We start from the raw sequence: 13,214 nt of genomic DNA, 5'->3' as shown, positions 1-13,214 counted from the left end.
CCAGGGAGGCCCCCTCTCCTCCCCTCGGACTTACAGTTGCAGGTAAAGGTGAGTGGCTCCTGCAGGCTGTCACACAACACCGTCACCTTCAGGTTGACCTCATCCCCAAGGTGCTCGGGGCTCGGGCTGACAGCGCTCCAGACGTACCCGGTGAGGAAGTAGTCCTGGACTTCGGAGCCCGATCGGAGGCTGTGCGGGGAGAGAGGGAGAAGGACCCTCGCTCTGCCTTCAGAAGAGAGGAGGCCTGCTGGGACCCTCCCGCCCCGCGGCCAGGCCCCTCCGTCCCAGTCAGCCCAGCCCTCCAGGTCTGCAGCCCAGGAAGAAGGGGGGGCACAGGGGAGATCGTTCTAAGGTGACATGCTCATGCTAAGTGCCACCGAACCACTTCATCTTTTAGTTCTAGAAAACCCTCTTATCTCCATCCGGGGCACTTGCTCCTACAGCCTCAAGCGATTGGGGTAATCTGACTGTCCAATGAAGGGTTTGTAAAGTTTTGTCAAACCTGTGAACCTTCTAAGGTGCCTCAATTTCAAAGAGCCCACAAACGCCTTTGCTAGGAAGCATTCCATCGCTCCGAATTGAGATTTATTCATGTGGTTCTTCTTTCCTCCTAGAAAAAGGTGACCTCCTCCCCAGCCCCCACAACCCTCCACAGCCCTTGTTCTTTAGCTCTTACACATCCAGCATGTGGCAAAACGCAGCAACTTCCTCATCTCTCTCCTCTGACACCTCAAACAACTCATGGCCATTGGCGACGGCGTGGGGCCGAGAGACCACCTTCAAGAGAAGAGCAGCGACTCAGTGCCTTTTCCCTCAAGGCACCCGCTTCCCACTGCTCCCGGACCTATGACTCAACTCTGAAGACTTCCCCGGCATTCAACGCTCAGTGAAAGGGGCACGAGAAAACATGGGAAACGCCGGGGCATAGGTATCTGCCATCCTCGGAGACCAAGAGCCACGTTGAAAAAGAGAACTTGGCCTAGCTGGTGTGGCTCGGTGGTTGGGCATCGACCTGTGAGCCAGAAGGTCACGGTTCAATTCATAGTCAAGGCACATGCCCAGGTTGTGGGCTCCATCCCTAGTGGGCGGCGTGCAGGAGGCAGCTGATCAGTGATTCTCTCTCATCACTGATGTTTCTTTTTTAAAAAAAAATAAAATATTTTATTGATTTTTTTACAGAGAGGAAGGGAGAGGGATAGAGAGTTAGAAACACCGATGAGAGACACACCCCCTACTGGGGATGCACCTGCAACCAAGGTACATGCCCTTGATTGGAATCGAACCTGGGACCCTTCAGTCCGCAGGCCAATGCTCTATCCCCTGAGCCAAATCGGTCAGGGCTCATCACTGATGTTTCTATCTCTCTCTCCCCCTTCCTTGCTCTCTGAAATCAATAAAGATATATTTTTTTAAAAAACAACAATCAATGACTCTCTCTCATCACTGATGTTTCTATCTCTCTCTCCCTCTCCCGTTCTCCCTGAAATCAATAAAAATATATTTTTGAAAAAGAGAGAGCGAGCTCGAAGCTTTGACTAAGGCCGGAAGCCTGGACATGAGGGAGGCCCAATCTCTTTCCCACGAGGGCGGGTCCTAATCAGCTCGAAGCAGCAGGCTGGGCCAGGGGAGTGGGTTGCCCAAACAGTCCTCAGGGGAGCTGGGCCCTGGGCCAAAGCCTCCACACCCACAGCAAGTCCCAGGGACCCAAAGTAGAGAGAGACCGAGAGTCCTGAGCTGGGGACGAGGACAGACACACGTGGCTTCTGGGCCAGCACTTGGAGGAAGAAAGAGTCAGAGCAGCTTTCTGGTTGGGAGAGGGCCTGGGAGAAGGTTGAGCTCCTCCCGGCTCCCGAGCCTTCTGGTTCTGATTAGCTGCAACATCAGGGAACCTGCCTGAGCCCCGCTTCCTGTCCAAGGGCGTGTGTGGTGGTGGGAATTTTCTCAGACAAGGCCTCACACCGACCCCTGTAGTCACAGCACTGCTTTTGCTCACCCGCAAGGAGGCCCTCCCGGCACCGCCCCGCCCCCGCCCCCCCCCCCCCCCCCCCCCCCCCGCCCCGTGGGCCTGCCGCCCAGCCCAGAGCAGGAGGAAGTAGGGGAGCTGGTGCGTGACGGGTTTCTGCCTGACAGGCCTGCCCACAGCCCCGGCGAGGCCACCCCAAGGGAACGAAGCTGCAGCTGGGATGCAGCGCCCGCCGTCGGTGCCAACACCTGCTTCCGGGCAGCCCACAGCCTGGGCTGTGCACACAGCAATGCCTCACCTCTCACCCTCCCTCCGGCTCTGCTCACGTCCTCCGGCCCCGCGGGCAGACGGCAGCACTGCCCCCTCATTGGAATATCCAGAGTTTCCTCTGAGTGACCCTCTCCTGTTAGCCTCGCTCCCCTGGGTGAGCAGGGGGGTTGCAGGGTGGGGAGGGCAGCAGTGGGGGCAGCTGGCATGTGAGGTCCTGGCTCTGCCAAGTTCATGCCTGTGTCCCAGTCAAAACAATAGCACCACTGTCAGCAATGAACCCACAAAAGCAAGGGCGAGAAAGCGACAGAGCAACAGGACGAGACAGAGAAACAGCAACAGAGAGACAGAGAAATAGAGGAGAGAGAGAGGAGGGGGCGGCGACGGGGAGAGAACAGAGTAGCTACTGAAGCCATGTCCGTGCCCTTTCAGTGCCATTCCCTGGCTCCATAAGAAAACAAAGCCACTTACGTTCACCCTGCTGGCAGGCCTTGGCGGCATCACCCGGCGCTGGCTGGGGGCGTCTGCCAGGCAGAGGCTGGCAGCGGGGGCACAGAGCTGGCATTTGGAGCCAACCAATTCCAGAGCTGGCTCCACGGGCCTGGGACAAGGAGGGTCCCTCTGGCTGGAAGCCCGGCGAAGGCGGGGTGGGGGTACAGGCCGAGGGCCCGAGGGGTTCCCCCGCCCGGTGGGATGGGTCCCTGCACCGAGTTGAGGTGGTGAACACCAAGGCCGCATTTCCCCACTAACAATGGGCAGGGCTTTGTGCGTGGCCCTCGCTTCCTCAAGGCTCGGACCGGCTCCCCCTCCAAGCTCTGAAGACAAACAGGGGACTGGACGGGGCGAGGGAGCCGGACAGGGAGCGACAGCGGTGACCACCTACCAGGGTGGCTGGACCGGGCGAGCAGGCCCCACTCTGTGAGAGGAACTCGGAACTGGGAACAGGATTCCGTGTCCCTATAAATAGCGGGGCAGCCCCACCTCTCGGAGCAGGGCCTTTAAAAAGACCGGAGCTCCTCCGGCTGTGACTTGTCCCGGGAGCTGATGCTACGACGGTGTCTCTCCCAGCAGAAGCACGGGGAGGAGGGGGCACGGGGAGGAGGGAGCACGTGGCTGGTCCCGAGCTGTGCAGAGTCCCTGTGGCCAGGACCCAGGTGGGAAAGCCCCAGCTCCCTTAGACAATGTGCAAGGAGGAAACAGGGGTGGAATGAGGTAAATACTCGCTCTTCCCACAGGAGGCGTCGCCGCCAAGGTGCCTCCTGACCCCTTCTCGGGCCAGGGCTGCCAGGGCCCCGGGGGGAAGCACAGAGCAGCCTTGAATGCCCACCCCTGGGGATGCTGCTGCTGGCACTTCTCTAGACCAGAAGATCCTCAAAGCTCTCCTGGACCCACCTGTGGCTTTGCTATTTTATATTATGTTCGGATACAAGTAAAAGTATTATTGTCATACCACATATTTTTTCTAAATATTTTCAACGTGAACAGAGATGACTGGTGGCGAGGGTCGCAGAACAATGTGAATGTATTTCATGCCACTGCACTTATCCTTAGCATTCGTTAAGACAGTAAATGTAATGTTATGTATATTTCTCCATAATAAAAGAGACACAGAGAGAAAGACAGGGAGAAAGAGAACAGGGAGGTAGACACGGGAAAAAAGAGAGAAAGAGAGAGAGAGACAGACAGACAGACGAGAAAATGAAAGAGAAAAAGAGACAGAGAAAGACAGAAGGAAAGAGAGAGACAGTCAGAGAGAGTCAGAGGGAAGAGGGAGACAGAGAGAGAGACAGAAACAACCAAGAGAAACATACAGTGGGAGAGACAGAGAGAGACACACACACACAGAGAAGAGACAGAGAGCGAGAACAAGCCAGTTTTGGAATGAGAGAGACCAGAGCTGGGTGCCTTAGACCAGTAGTCGGCAAACTCATTAGTCAACAGAGCCAAATATCAACAGTACAACGATTGAAATTTCTTTTGAGAGCCAAATTTTTTAAACTTAAACTATATAGGTAAGTTCATTGTTGTTAACTTAATTAGGGTACTCCTAAGGCTTAGGAAGAGCCACACTCAAGGGGCCAAAGAGCTGCATGTGGCTCACGAGCCGCAGTTTGCCGACCACGGCCTTAGACCATCAGACGGGGCTGCTGCGGGGTCTGGACCAGGGTCTGGTGTTCAGTGAGCACAAATGATGATGAATATGAGGCTGGAGCCTCATCACTGCGCAGAACAAAAAGCAGAAGCTACTGGCTCCAGCCCACAAGGCCACTGGGACCAACGACGAGTCCCATAACCCCGGCTCTGTCCTCACATCGAACCGCAGGCACACACTGGACACTGGGATTCTGAAATGCCTGCTCCCAGGAGATACACAAGGTACACAAAGCTCAGCCCCGGGAAGGAGCCATGTCTCAGGTGCCCCGTTTCCTCTCCCCACCAGGACCCAGGGGCCCGATGACAGAAGCCGAGGGCGGAGAGGACTAAAGGGATGAGTAAGTAGCCGATTTGGAAAGCCAAGAAAAAAGGGAGACTCTTCTGTTTCCGAACGACACGAGAAAAGGACAAAAGAAACACAAGGTCCTCACCGAGGCAGCAGAAATCCGGTGGTTCTTGCCAGGCGTCGCATTTTTCCGGTTGGCACAGCGAGAGACATAGGTGCGGGGGGGCACCTGGGGGGGCATGGTCTTACTCCGGGCCACGGGTTTTCCAGGGATGTCCTTGCCGAAGTCCAAGGGCCCCCGGCCCTCCTTCCAGCCCCTGGTGGCATCCCGCACCATCTCTGCATCGTAGGTTGACTTCAGGTTGAGCCGTGTGATCGCATCATTGATACCATCGTAGTCCACAGGCCCCAGTCGGCGCCCTGTCCCCCCACTTCTTGGCTCCGCGTCTTCTAAGATCTGATGCCCCAGCAATTTGCCTGGAGGCTGTTCGACCAAAGAAAAAGTGTTGATGTCATTGGGCTGGGAGATCTTGGAGGAAGACGGGGCCCTCTTCCTGGGAGGTAGGGGAGGGGTGTCCCAGATAGAGACTCGAGGAGGCAGAGGAGGCGGGGGACAGTTTCTTAGAAGAGCCATCTGTGTCCCCCGGTCTTGGGGACAAGGAGAGTCCCCCATCTGAACCATCGAATATGTAAAGATAGTCCCCAGTCAGGGAGCCTTTGGGCCAGGGATCTGGGCCAGGCTGGGAGCCCTGGGAGGTAGAGTGGTTGGGCAGCCCTTCCTGTGGGGAGAGTGAGTTGTAATTGAGGGTAGGATCTGAGCCAGAGAGACCGCGTAAGAGCTTGAGGTCCTTCTGCCTGCCTGCCGGCTTGTTGTAGAAGTCCAGCGCGGGCTCCTCCCAGTCGATGAGAGAGGGGTCTGTGTTCTGCTTGGTTCTGTTTTCCTCCTTGTCATGCCGGAGCCGGGAGAGAGCATCATACTCCATCTGCAGGGCTTCGGCCATGGCCAGCTCTTTGCGGCTGATGCCCACGGACTCCAGGGACTCCCAGTGTTTCCCATTGCCCGGAGTCGACGACATGGTGAGGATGGGGACGGAGGAGACAAGGAGGGCTTCTACTTCCTGCCAAGGTCAGGCCTGCAGGGTTGCAGCATGGTGTCTGGGCACCTGCAGGTGAGGGGTAAAAATATCAATCATGCAGTCACAAAAAGAGATGCATTCATAATCTGACTTAGGTGACATCTACCTCTTTCTTAATTGCCTACAACAGAAAGATGGAGGGGAAAACAGATACCAAGACAACTTTATCTATTACAGCCATTCACCCTTCCATTCATCTATATATGCCTCCACCTCCGGCCCCTGACTCCCATCCTCATCTCTCTCACACGTACCCAGAGGATAGGAGGAGGCATCAACCAGTTGGAGAAGACAGAAATAAGGGCTCCTCAATCAGTTCAGAGGGGACAGCTCTCAGATGCTGCTGCTGGGAAGGTGAAATGGTTTAACCACTTTAGAGCACAGGCAACTTCCTGAAAAGATAACCCCATCCACCTACCACATGACTCAGCTATCAAAGTTACTTACGCAAATAAATGAAAGCACACGTCCACACGAAGGTTTATATGTGAATACTCATAGCGGCTTTATGTGTAATATCTAAAAACCAGAAACAATCCAAATGTCCACCGACAGCTGAATGGATTAAAAACATGTGATGTGTCCACAGAATTGACATTACTCAGCAATAAAAAGGAAAGAATTATCGACACATGCAATATCACGGACAAGTCTCATAATAACCACACTGAGTACAACAAGCCAGACAACAGAGTATGAGTATTTGGATCCCACTGAGATAAAATTCTGAAAATGAAGTTAACGAACAGTGACAGAGAGCAGATCAGTGACTCCCTGGGAAGGGGTGGGAAGCAGCAGAGGGAACTTTGGGAGATGGTGACTAGGCTCACTATCTAGACTGTGTAATGGTTTCACATTATGTCAAGACTTTTCAAATTGTATGTTTCAAGTATATACAGTTTATTGTATGTCAATTATACCTCAATAAAGCTATAAATGAAAAGGACAGCCCGGCCGGCGTGGCTCGGTGGTTGAGCGTCAACCTATGAAACAAGGAGGTCACGGTTCGATTCCCGGTCAGGACACATGCCCAGGTTGCAGGCTCAGTCCCCAGTGCGGGGCGTGCAGGAAGCAGCCAGTCAATGATTTTCTCTCAGCATTGATGTTTTTATCTCTCTCTCTCCCTCTCCCTTCCTCTCTGAAATCAATAAAAATTTATATATTTTTTAAAAAGTACAATAGAGCATTATGAGATACATCTATGATTACTCAGATTGCACAAGGATTCTCCCCAAATACGCCAATATGAGCACCGAGACCAAGCTTTCCAGAGGGTGAGGCCCGGGAGCCTGATGGGATACAGTTGTGCCAAAATATTGACCCCCTCCTAGGCCCTCAGGAAACCAGGCAGAGGGGCAGGACCCCCGGCCAGCTGCCTCCAGCTGCAAGCAGCCCCCACAGCTACCCCAGGGTTGGCATCCTTTCCTCCAGAAGCCATGACATGGAGAAGACACGGAGCAAATGGTGGCCATGAAAGGTTAGCCCGGCTCAGCGGTTCTCAACCCCGGCTGCACATTAGAGACGCTGGGGGAGCTTTCTAAAAGTACGGTCCCGACACCCATGTTCTCCCGAGACAGACTCATGTAATTGGCCTGCAGTAGGGCAGTGGTGTGTTTTTAAAAAATATGTATATATTTTTATTGATTTCAGAGAGGAAGGGAGAGGGAGAGAGAGATAGAAACATCAACGATGAGAAAGAATCATCGATCGGCTGCCTCCTGCACACCCCACACTGGGGACTGAGCCTGCAACCCAGGCATGTGCCCTGACCGGGAATCGAACCGTGACCTCCTTGGTTCATAGGCTGACGTTTAACCACTGAGCCACGCCGGCCGGCCAGCCAGGCAGTGGTGTTTTTAAAAATTCCCCAGGCGATTCTAGTCTATAGTTGAAGGTGAGAATCACGGGTCCATGTGTGCACAGAAAATCCTCAACGTTATTTATAGGTTCTTGGAAACTGCACCTTTCAACGAAACAACATATAATGAAACCAATGTCACTGCGGGCTAATTGATATAAAAAAGAGTTAAGTTCCTAGGGCACATTTCTGGTCACAGAAACATCACCAAACTTCAAAATAAAGACCCAAAAACATTTCTAATATTAAACATTGAAGTAAATGTAAGCTATCCATACATTTAAGGAAGATAAATGAAAACAGGGAGCTAATTATTTTCCAACTCACTTATTCCAGTTCAGGGTCATGGGTGACTGGAGCCTCTCCCAGTAGTTCAGGGCGAAAGGCCACCCACACCCACACCCACACCCACACCCACACCCACTCCGAGTGGAACAGTGTAGACACCCCAGTTCATCTAACGGTCACATCGTGGGATGTGGGAGGAAACTGGCGAACTCAAGAAACCCATGCAGCCACGGGGAGAGCACGCAAACTCCGCACAGACAGCGGCCCCGGCCGGCAATCAATTTTATTTTTTTCATCCATGTCATAACAAAACACTGTTATTCAAGAACCTGCTGTGTGTGTGTTAGGGATGAGCTTGTGGGAAGTAAGTGTGAAGTAGCTATATCTGACCTTTAGCACCAGCAGCTAAGAAGTTCGCAACTGCATAAAATTATCAAAAATTGTACATTCTGTTGTACTGCTTTATCCAGCAGATAATAAATATATGAAGCATGTTCTTCCTCTGGATTAGAAAGTGGAAAACATCAACAGGAAAAAGGGTTCAGTTAGATTCTTGGGTGGCAAGTTCCAAAAATGAGTTAGCAAACAAACAAACAAAAAAGAAAGCAAAATGAGTTAGGACAAGGGTATCCCTTAACCCAAGGTTCCCCACTCCCCCCTAGGACCCTTTGTGTCTGCCAGGCACAGGCACAGAACCCTGTAGGGCCAGGGCTGGCTCAGCAAATTTTAGGAAGTAGTTTCCCAAAGACGAATTAGTCCAAGCCCAGCCTCAGGCACACAGAGTGCTCTGCTCACTTCTCTGCCTGCTGAGTTCTCCACCCTTCAACAGCTTCTTACAGATTATTCTTTTATCAATTTGTTTTCATTGATTTTTAGAGAGAGAGGAGGAAGAGGGAGAAAGAGGTGAGAGAGAAACTGGCCGCTTCTCACATGCACCCCAACCAATCGAGCCTGAAACCTGGGCACGTTCCCTGGGCCGAGAATCGAACCAATGACCCTTCAGCATATGGGACGATGCCCAACCAAACGGAGCCACACCAGCCAGGGCCTTATAGATTACTTTTTATCTAAAGAGGGTAAGAGGCGGTCTTTCTATTTGAAATTCAAAGGAATTAGATGACCAGCTGCAGAAACCCAGCACTTAGCTGCCCAGAGCTGGAAAACTAGTTCCAGGAAAAGGAGGTCTCGTGCTTTAGAGAGGAGACACCAGATGAACAGCAGAGTCAGACGGCGTTTACGCCTTCCAATCCTGACTGTGGCTTTGCAGCTCTGAACTGGGACAGCAGAATACTAAGAGTTGCCGGCCCTGGCTAGGTAGTTCAGTTGGTTAGAGCAGCATCCTGATATGCCAAGGTTGTGGGTTCGGTCTCCAGTCAGAGCCCATACAAAAATCTACCAATGTGCCTGGCCGGCGTGGCTCAGTGGTTGAGCATCAACCTATGAACCAGGAGATCATGGTCCGATTCCCGGTCAGGGACCGATCCCCACTGTGGGACGTGCAGGAGGCAGCCAATCCATGATTCTCTCTCATCACTGATGTTTCTATTTCTCACTCCCTCTCCCTTCCTCTCTGAAATCAATAAATAAAATTTAAAAAACTTAAAGAATCAAACAATAGCCGAAACCGGTTTGGCTCAGTGAATAGAGTGTCGGCCTGGGGACTGAAGGGTCCCAGGTTCGATTCCGGTCAAGGGCATGTACCTGGGTTGCGGGCACATCCCCAGTAGATGTGCAGGAGGCAGCTGGTCGATGTTTCTCTCTCATCGATGTTTCTGACTCTCTATCTCTCTCCCTTCCTCTCTGTAAAAAATCAATAAAATATATTTAAAAAAAAAAAAAAGAATCAAACAATGAATACATAAATAAGTGGAACAACAAATCGATGTTTTCCTCTCTCTCTCTCTCAAAATCAAGGAATAAAAATTAAAAAAAAAAAAAAAAAGAGTTGCCTTAGCCAGGCACCATTGTGAAGAAAACGGAGACCACTGGAAAGAACCTCCACCTCCCGCCTCTCTCCCACTCAACATCCGCACTTGCATCAGCCTCACTTGCTCGCCCTGGTCTCAGGGGACGCTGAGGGACAACCCTCTTGTGCTCCCATCCCCCCCCCCCACCCCCGCCACTGGATCTCCATCAGGATGATGCTCCACAAGTTTCTCCTCCCTCTCGTGTATCATCTCTTCTCAGCTGGGTCTCTCTTCAGCATGTAACCATGTCCAACCAAGCTTCGTCTAGCTTTAAAAGGGAAGAAAAAAGAAAAGAAAACCTCCAGCGGATACCCTGTGTTCTTCCTTCCCTTCCCGACCAATTTGCCAATTCTTCCCTCTCATTTACTCCTTTTTTTTAATCTTCACCAAGGATATTTTTCCCATTGATTTTTAGAGAGTGGGAGGAAGGGAGATGGGGGGCGGGGGGGGAGACAGAAACATCAAAGTGAGAGAGACACATTGATTGGTTGCCTCCCACACGTCCAGATATGTGCCCTTGACTGGGAATCGAACCCACAACCTTTGGGTGTGTGGGCTGACACTCTAACCACTGAGCACACCAGCCAGGACTCATGTACTCTTTTTTTTTTTTTTTTCAAACTAAAGATATGATAGATTATACACTCTAACCTTGGTAACTGTTTGTTACCAAATAGTACAGTCATTTTACAGTGACCACAAAAGGTTATTTGGTCCTCCTTGTTACAATGACCATGTAAAGATAATAGTAAGCAAAAACGTTTGTTGTTAATACTGACCACAAAAGACAAGCGATTTGTTTATAAGGCACAATGTTAACATACAAAATTCCTTTAGGAATCATTTTTCACTTTGCTCAGAATTTTCAAGCACAAAATCTGTGACCAAAAAATGAGTTACAAATCCAGAATAACCCCAAAAGCATACATCTAATCTCAAGTGTACACCAAAATCTCCATTTTCTTTTTTCCAAATTTAAATACTTTAAAAGCCCACAATTCGAGCATTTAAAGTCTTTTCTAAGACTCACCCTCCCAGCTTCAGATAAGCCACGTAAGGCACTTGCAGAGCAGTGGAGGATGTTAATACCCTGCTGCTTCGAGGTTTTGACACCCATCCTCCAAGTGACTGACACGCAGCTTTTCAGCCTTTCCCACCTTGCAGCGATGCAAAACCATTTTGCTTTTTCCTCTGCGCTGAGAGTTCTAAGTGCTTTAGAAAGCTTCCAATGAACTTTTGTGCTTTCAAGCAATAAGTCAGCTAGCACGAACAATTTACTAATATTAAGTAGTATTTTCTTCACCCATGAGCTATTAAATTCTCTAGAGCTCTCCCCACTGATGTTTTCTCCAGAAAATCCCCCTCAACCCACATTCCCTACAGCCCCACCCTTTGCCATATAGCTAGTAACCCCTCTTCCCTTTCTTCACCCCACCCCTCCTAATACCAGTGTCAAGCTGTGCCCTCTCCCTCCTATTTGAATGCCAAGATTAGGTATTTTGAAATCTAATCAAGTAGAATTCAAGTTAAAGAATTGCAAGATGAACCAAAGATCACCATCAGTACTCGACCATTCCCTTCTCTTTGTAACCTGCGATGAAATCCAAATGCCCAAACTACACCTGCCATTTCTTTCTTTTTTTTATTTTATTGATTAAAGTATTACATATGTCTCCTTTTTCCCCCATTGGCCTCTCTCTGGCCACTCCCCCCCACCCCCCCCAGAACAAGCCCTCACCCTCCTGGTGTCTGTGTCCATTGGTTATGCTTATATGCATGCATACAAGTCCTTTGGTTGATCTCTACGCTCCTCCCACCCCCCACCTTCCCTCTGAGGTTTGACAGTCTGTTCCGTGCTTCTCTGTCTCAGGACCTATTTTGGTTCATCAGGTTATGTTGTTCATTATATTCCACAAATGAGTGAGATCAGTGATATTTATGTGTCTTTCTCTGACTGGCTTATTTCACTTAGCATAATGCCCTCCAGTTCCATCCATGCTGTTGCAAATGGTAGGAGTTCTTTCCTTTTTACCGCAGCATAGTATTCCACTGTGAAGATGTACCACAGTTTTTTAATCCACTCATCTGCTGATGGGCATTTAGGCTGTTTCCAAATCTTAGCTATGGTAAATTGTGCCGCTATGAATATAGGGATGTATACCTCCTTTCTGATCGGTGTTTCTGTTTTCTTCAGATATATTCCTAGAAGTGGGATTACTGGGTCAAATGGGAGTTCCATTTTTTGTTTTTTGAGGAAACTCCATACTGTCTTCCACAATGGCTGCACCAGTCTGCATTCCCACCAGCAGTGCACGAGGATTCCTTTTTCTCCTCATCCTCGCCAGCACTTGTCATTTGTGGATTTGTTGATGATAGCCATTCTGACAGGTGTGAGATGGTACCCGCATTGTCGTTTTGATTTACATCTCTCAGATGATTAGTGACTTTGAGCATGTTTTCATCTGTCTCTTGGCTTTCTATATGTCCTCTTTCGAAAAGTGGCTATTTAGGTCCTTTGCCCATTTTTTGATTGGATTGTTTATCTTCCTTTTGTTAAGTTGTATGAGTTTCCTGTATACACCTGCCATTTCTAACAGAGTTTGGGCATGACTAACTTGTACCCTACCAGACTGCAGCACAATCCAATCATCCCCACCCCAACTTGCTTCACCAAGCATTTGCCTAAGGCACTTCAAACTTGAACATTTCCCACAGTTCCATCATCACACTGAGAATTCCTCCGACCAAAGCACAGGCAGGCAGGCAGGTAGGCAATGAGAGGTTCCCTGGGCTCCACCTGCAAGTTCCATCTACAAGGCATCACTCTGCATTGCGACATCAATGTTAAAATATTCTACAGCTTAAGAATCTTCTGGAAGCAAGGTTCATAGCAGAGAACTAGCATGACAGGAAGCTCATTATAGAAGCAGCATCTGAAAACCTCCACCCAGAAAAAGGAGGGGTGCCTGCTGGCATTCATGTGTCTAGAGGTTGGTGCTCCAAGATCAAGATTCAAATAAACGCATCTGCTGGTGGCCCAGATGCACCTGATTTGGAATTAAAGACTGCCCCACTCAGAAGCTCATCTGAAAACCTTAAAGGATGGGCTCCTGAGCACAGGGCTTCCTGAGCAAGCCCTGGAAACACGCCATTGAAGCACTTCCTCCTCCTCAGACTCTGGAAATTCAATCTGCAGCCATCAATTGAGGGGAGCTCCCTCCTCCAGGGTCTCCCCTGCTGCTCTGCTGCGACTCACACTGGCCAGGGGCTCCATGTCCCCTGGTGTCATCTGGTC

The 13,214-nt window shown here is 50.3% G+C and overlaps 1 protein-coding gene across 1 annotated transcript in view; it reads right to left on the bottom strand.

Annotated features, from left to right (window-relative positions):
- PIK3C2B (phosphatidylinositol-4-phosphate 3-kinase catalytic subunit type 2 beta) overlaps positions 1-13,214 on the bottom strand; it is a 73,781-nt gene that overhangs the window by 40,631 nt on the left and 19,936 nt on the right. Inside the window, 4 exon segments of the mRNA XM_070397181.1 lie at positions 35-189; positions 677-777; positions 4,816-5,280; positions 5,282-5,833. Coding sequence (XP_070253282.1) covers positions 35-189; positions 677-777; positions 4,816-5,280; positions 5,282-5,746 — 1,186 coding nt within the window. The 5' untranslated portion in view covers positions 5,747-5,833.

Source organism: Myotis yumanensis, unplaced genomic scaffold (assembly GCF_028538775.1).
Source record: "Myotis yumanensis isolate MYYU_CA2020_CCGP unplaced genomic scaffold, mMyoYum1.0.hap1 SCAF_17, whole genome shotgun sequence".
NCBI lineage: Eukaryota > Metazoa > Chordata > Mammalia > Chiroptera > Vespertilionidae > Myotis > Myotis yumanensis.
This window is presented reverse-complemented; position numbering and strand designations above follow the sequence as displayed.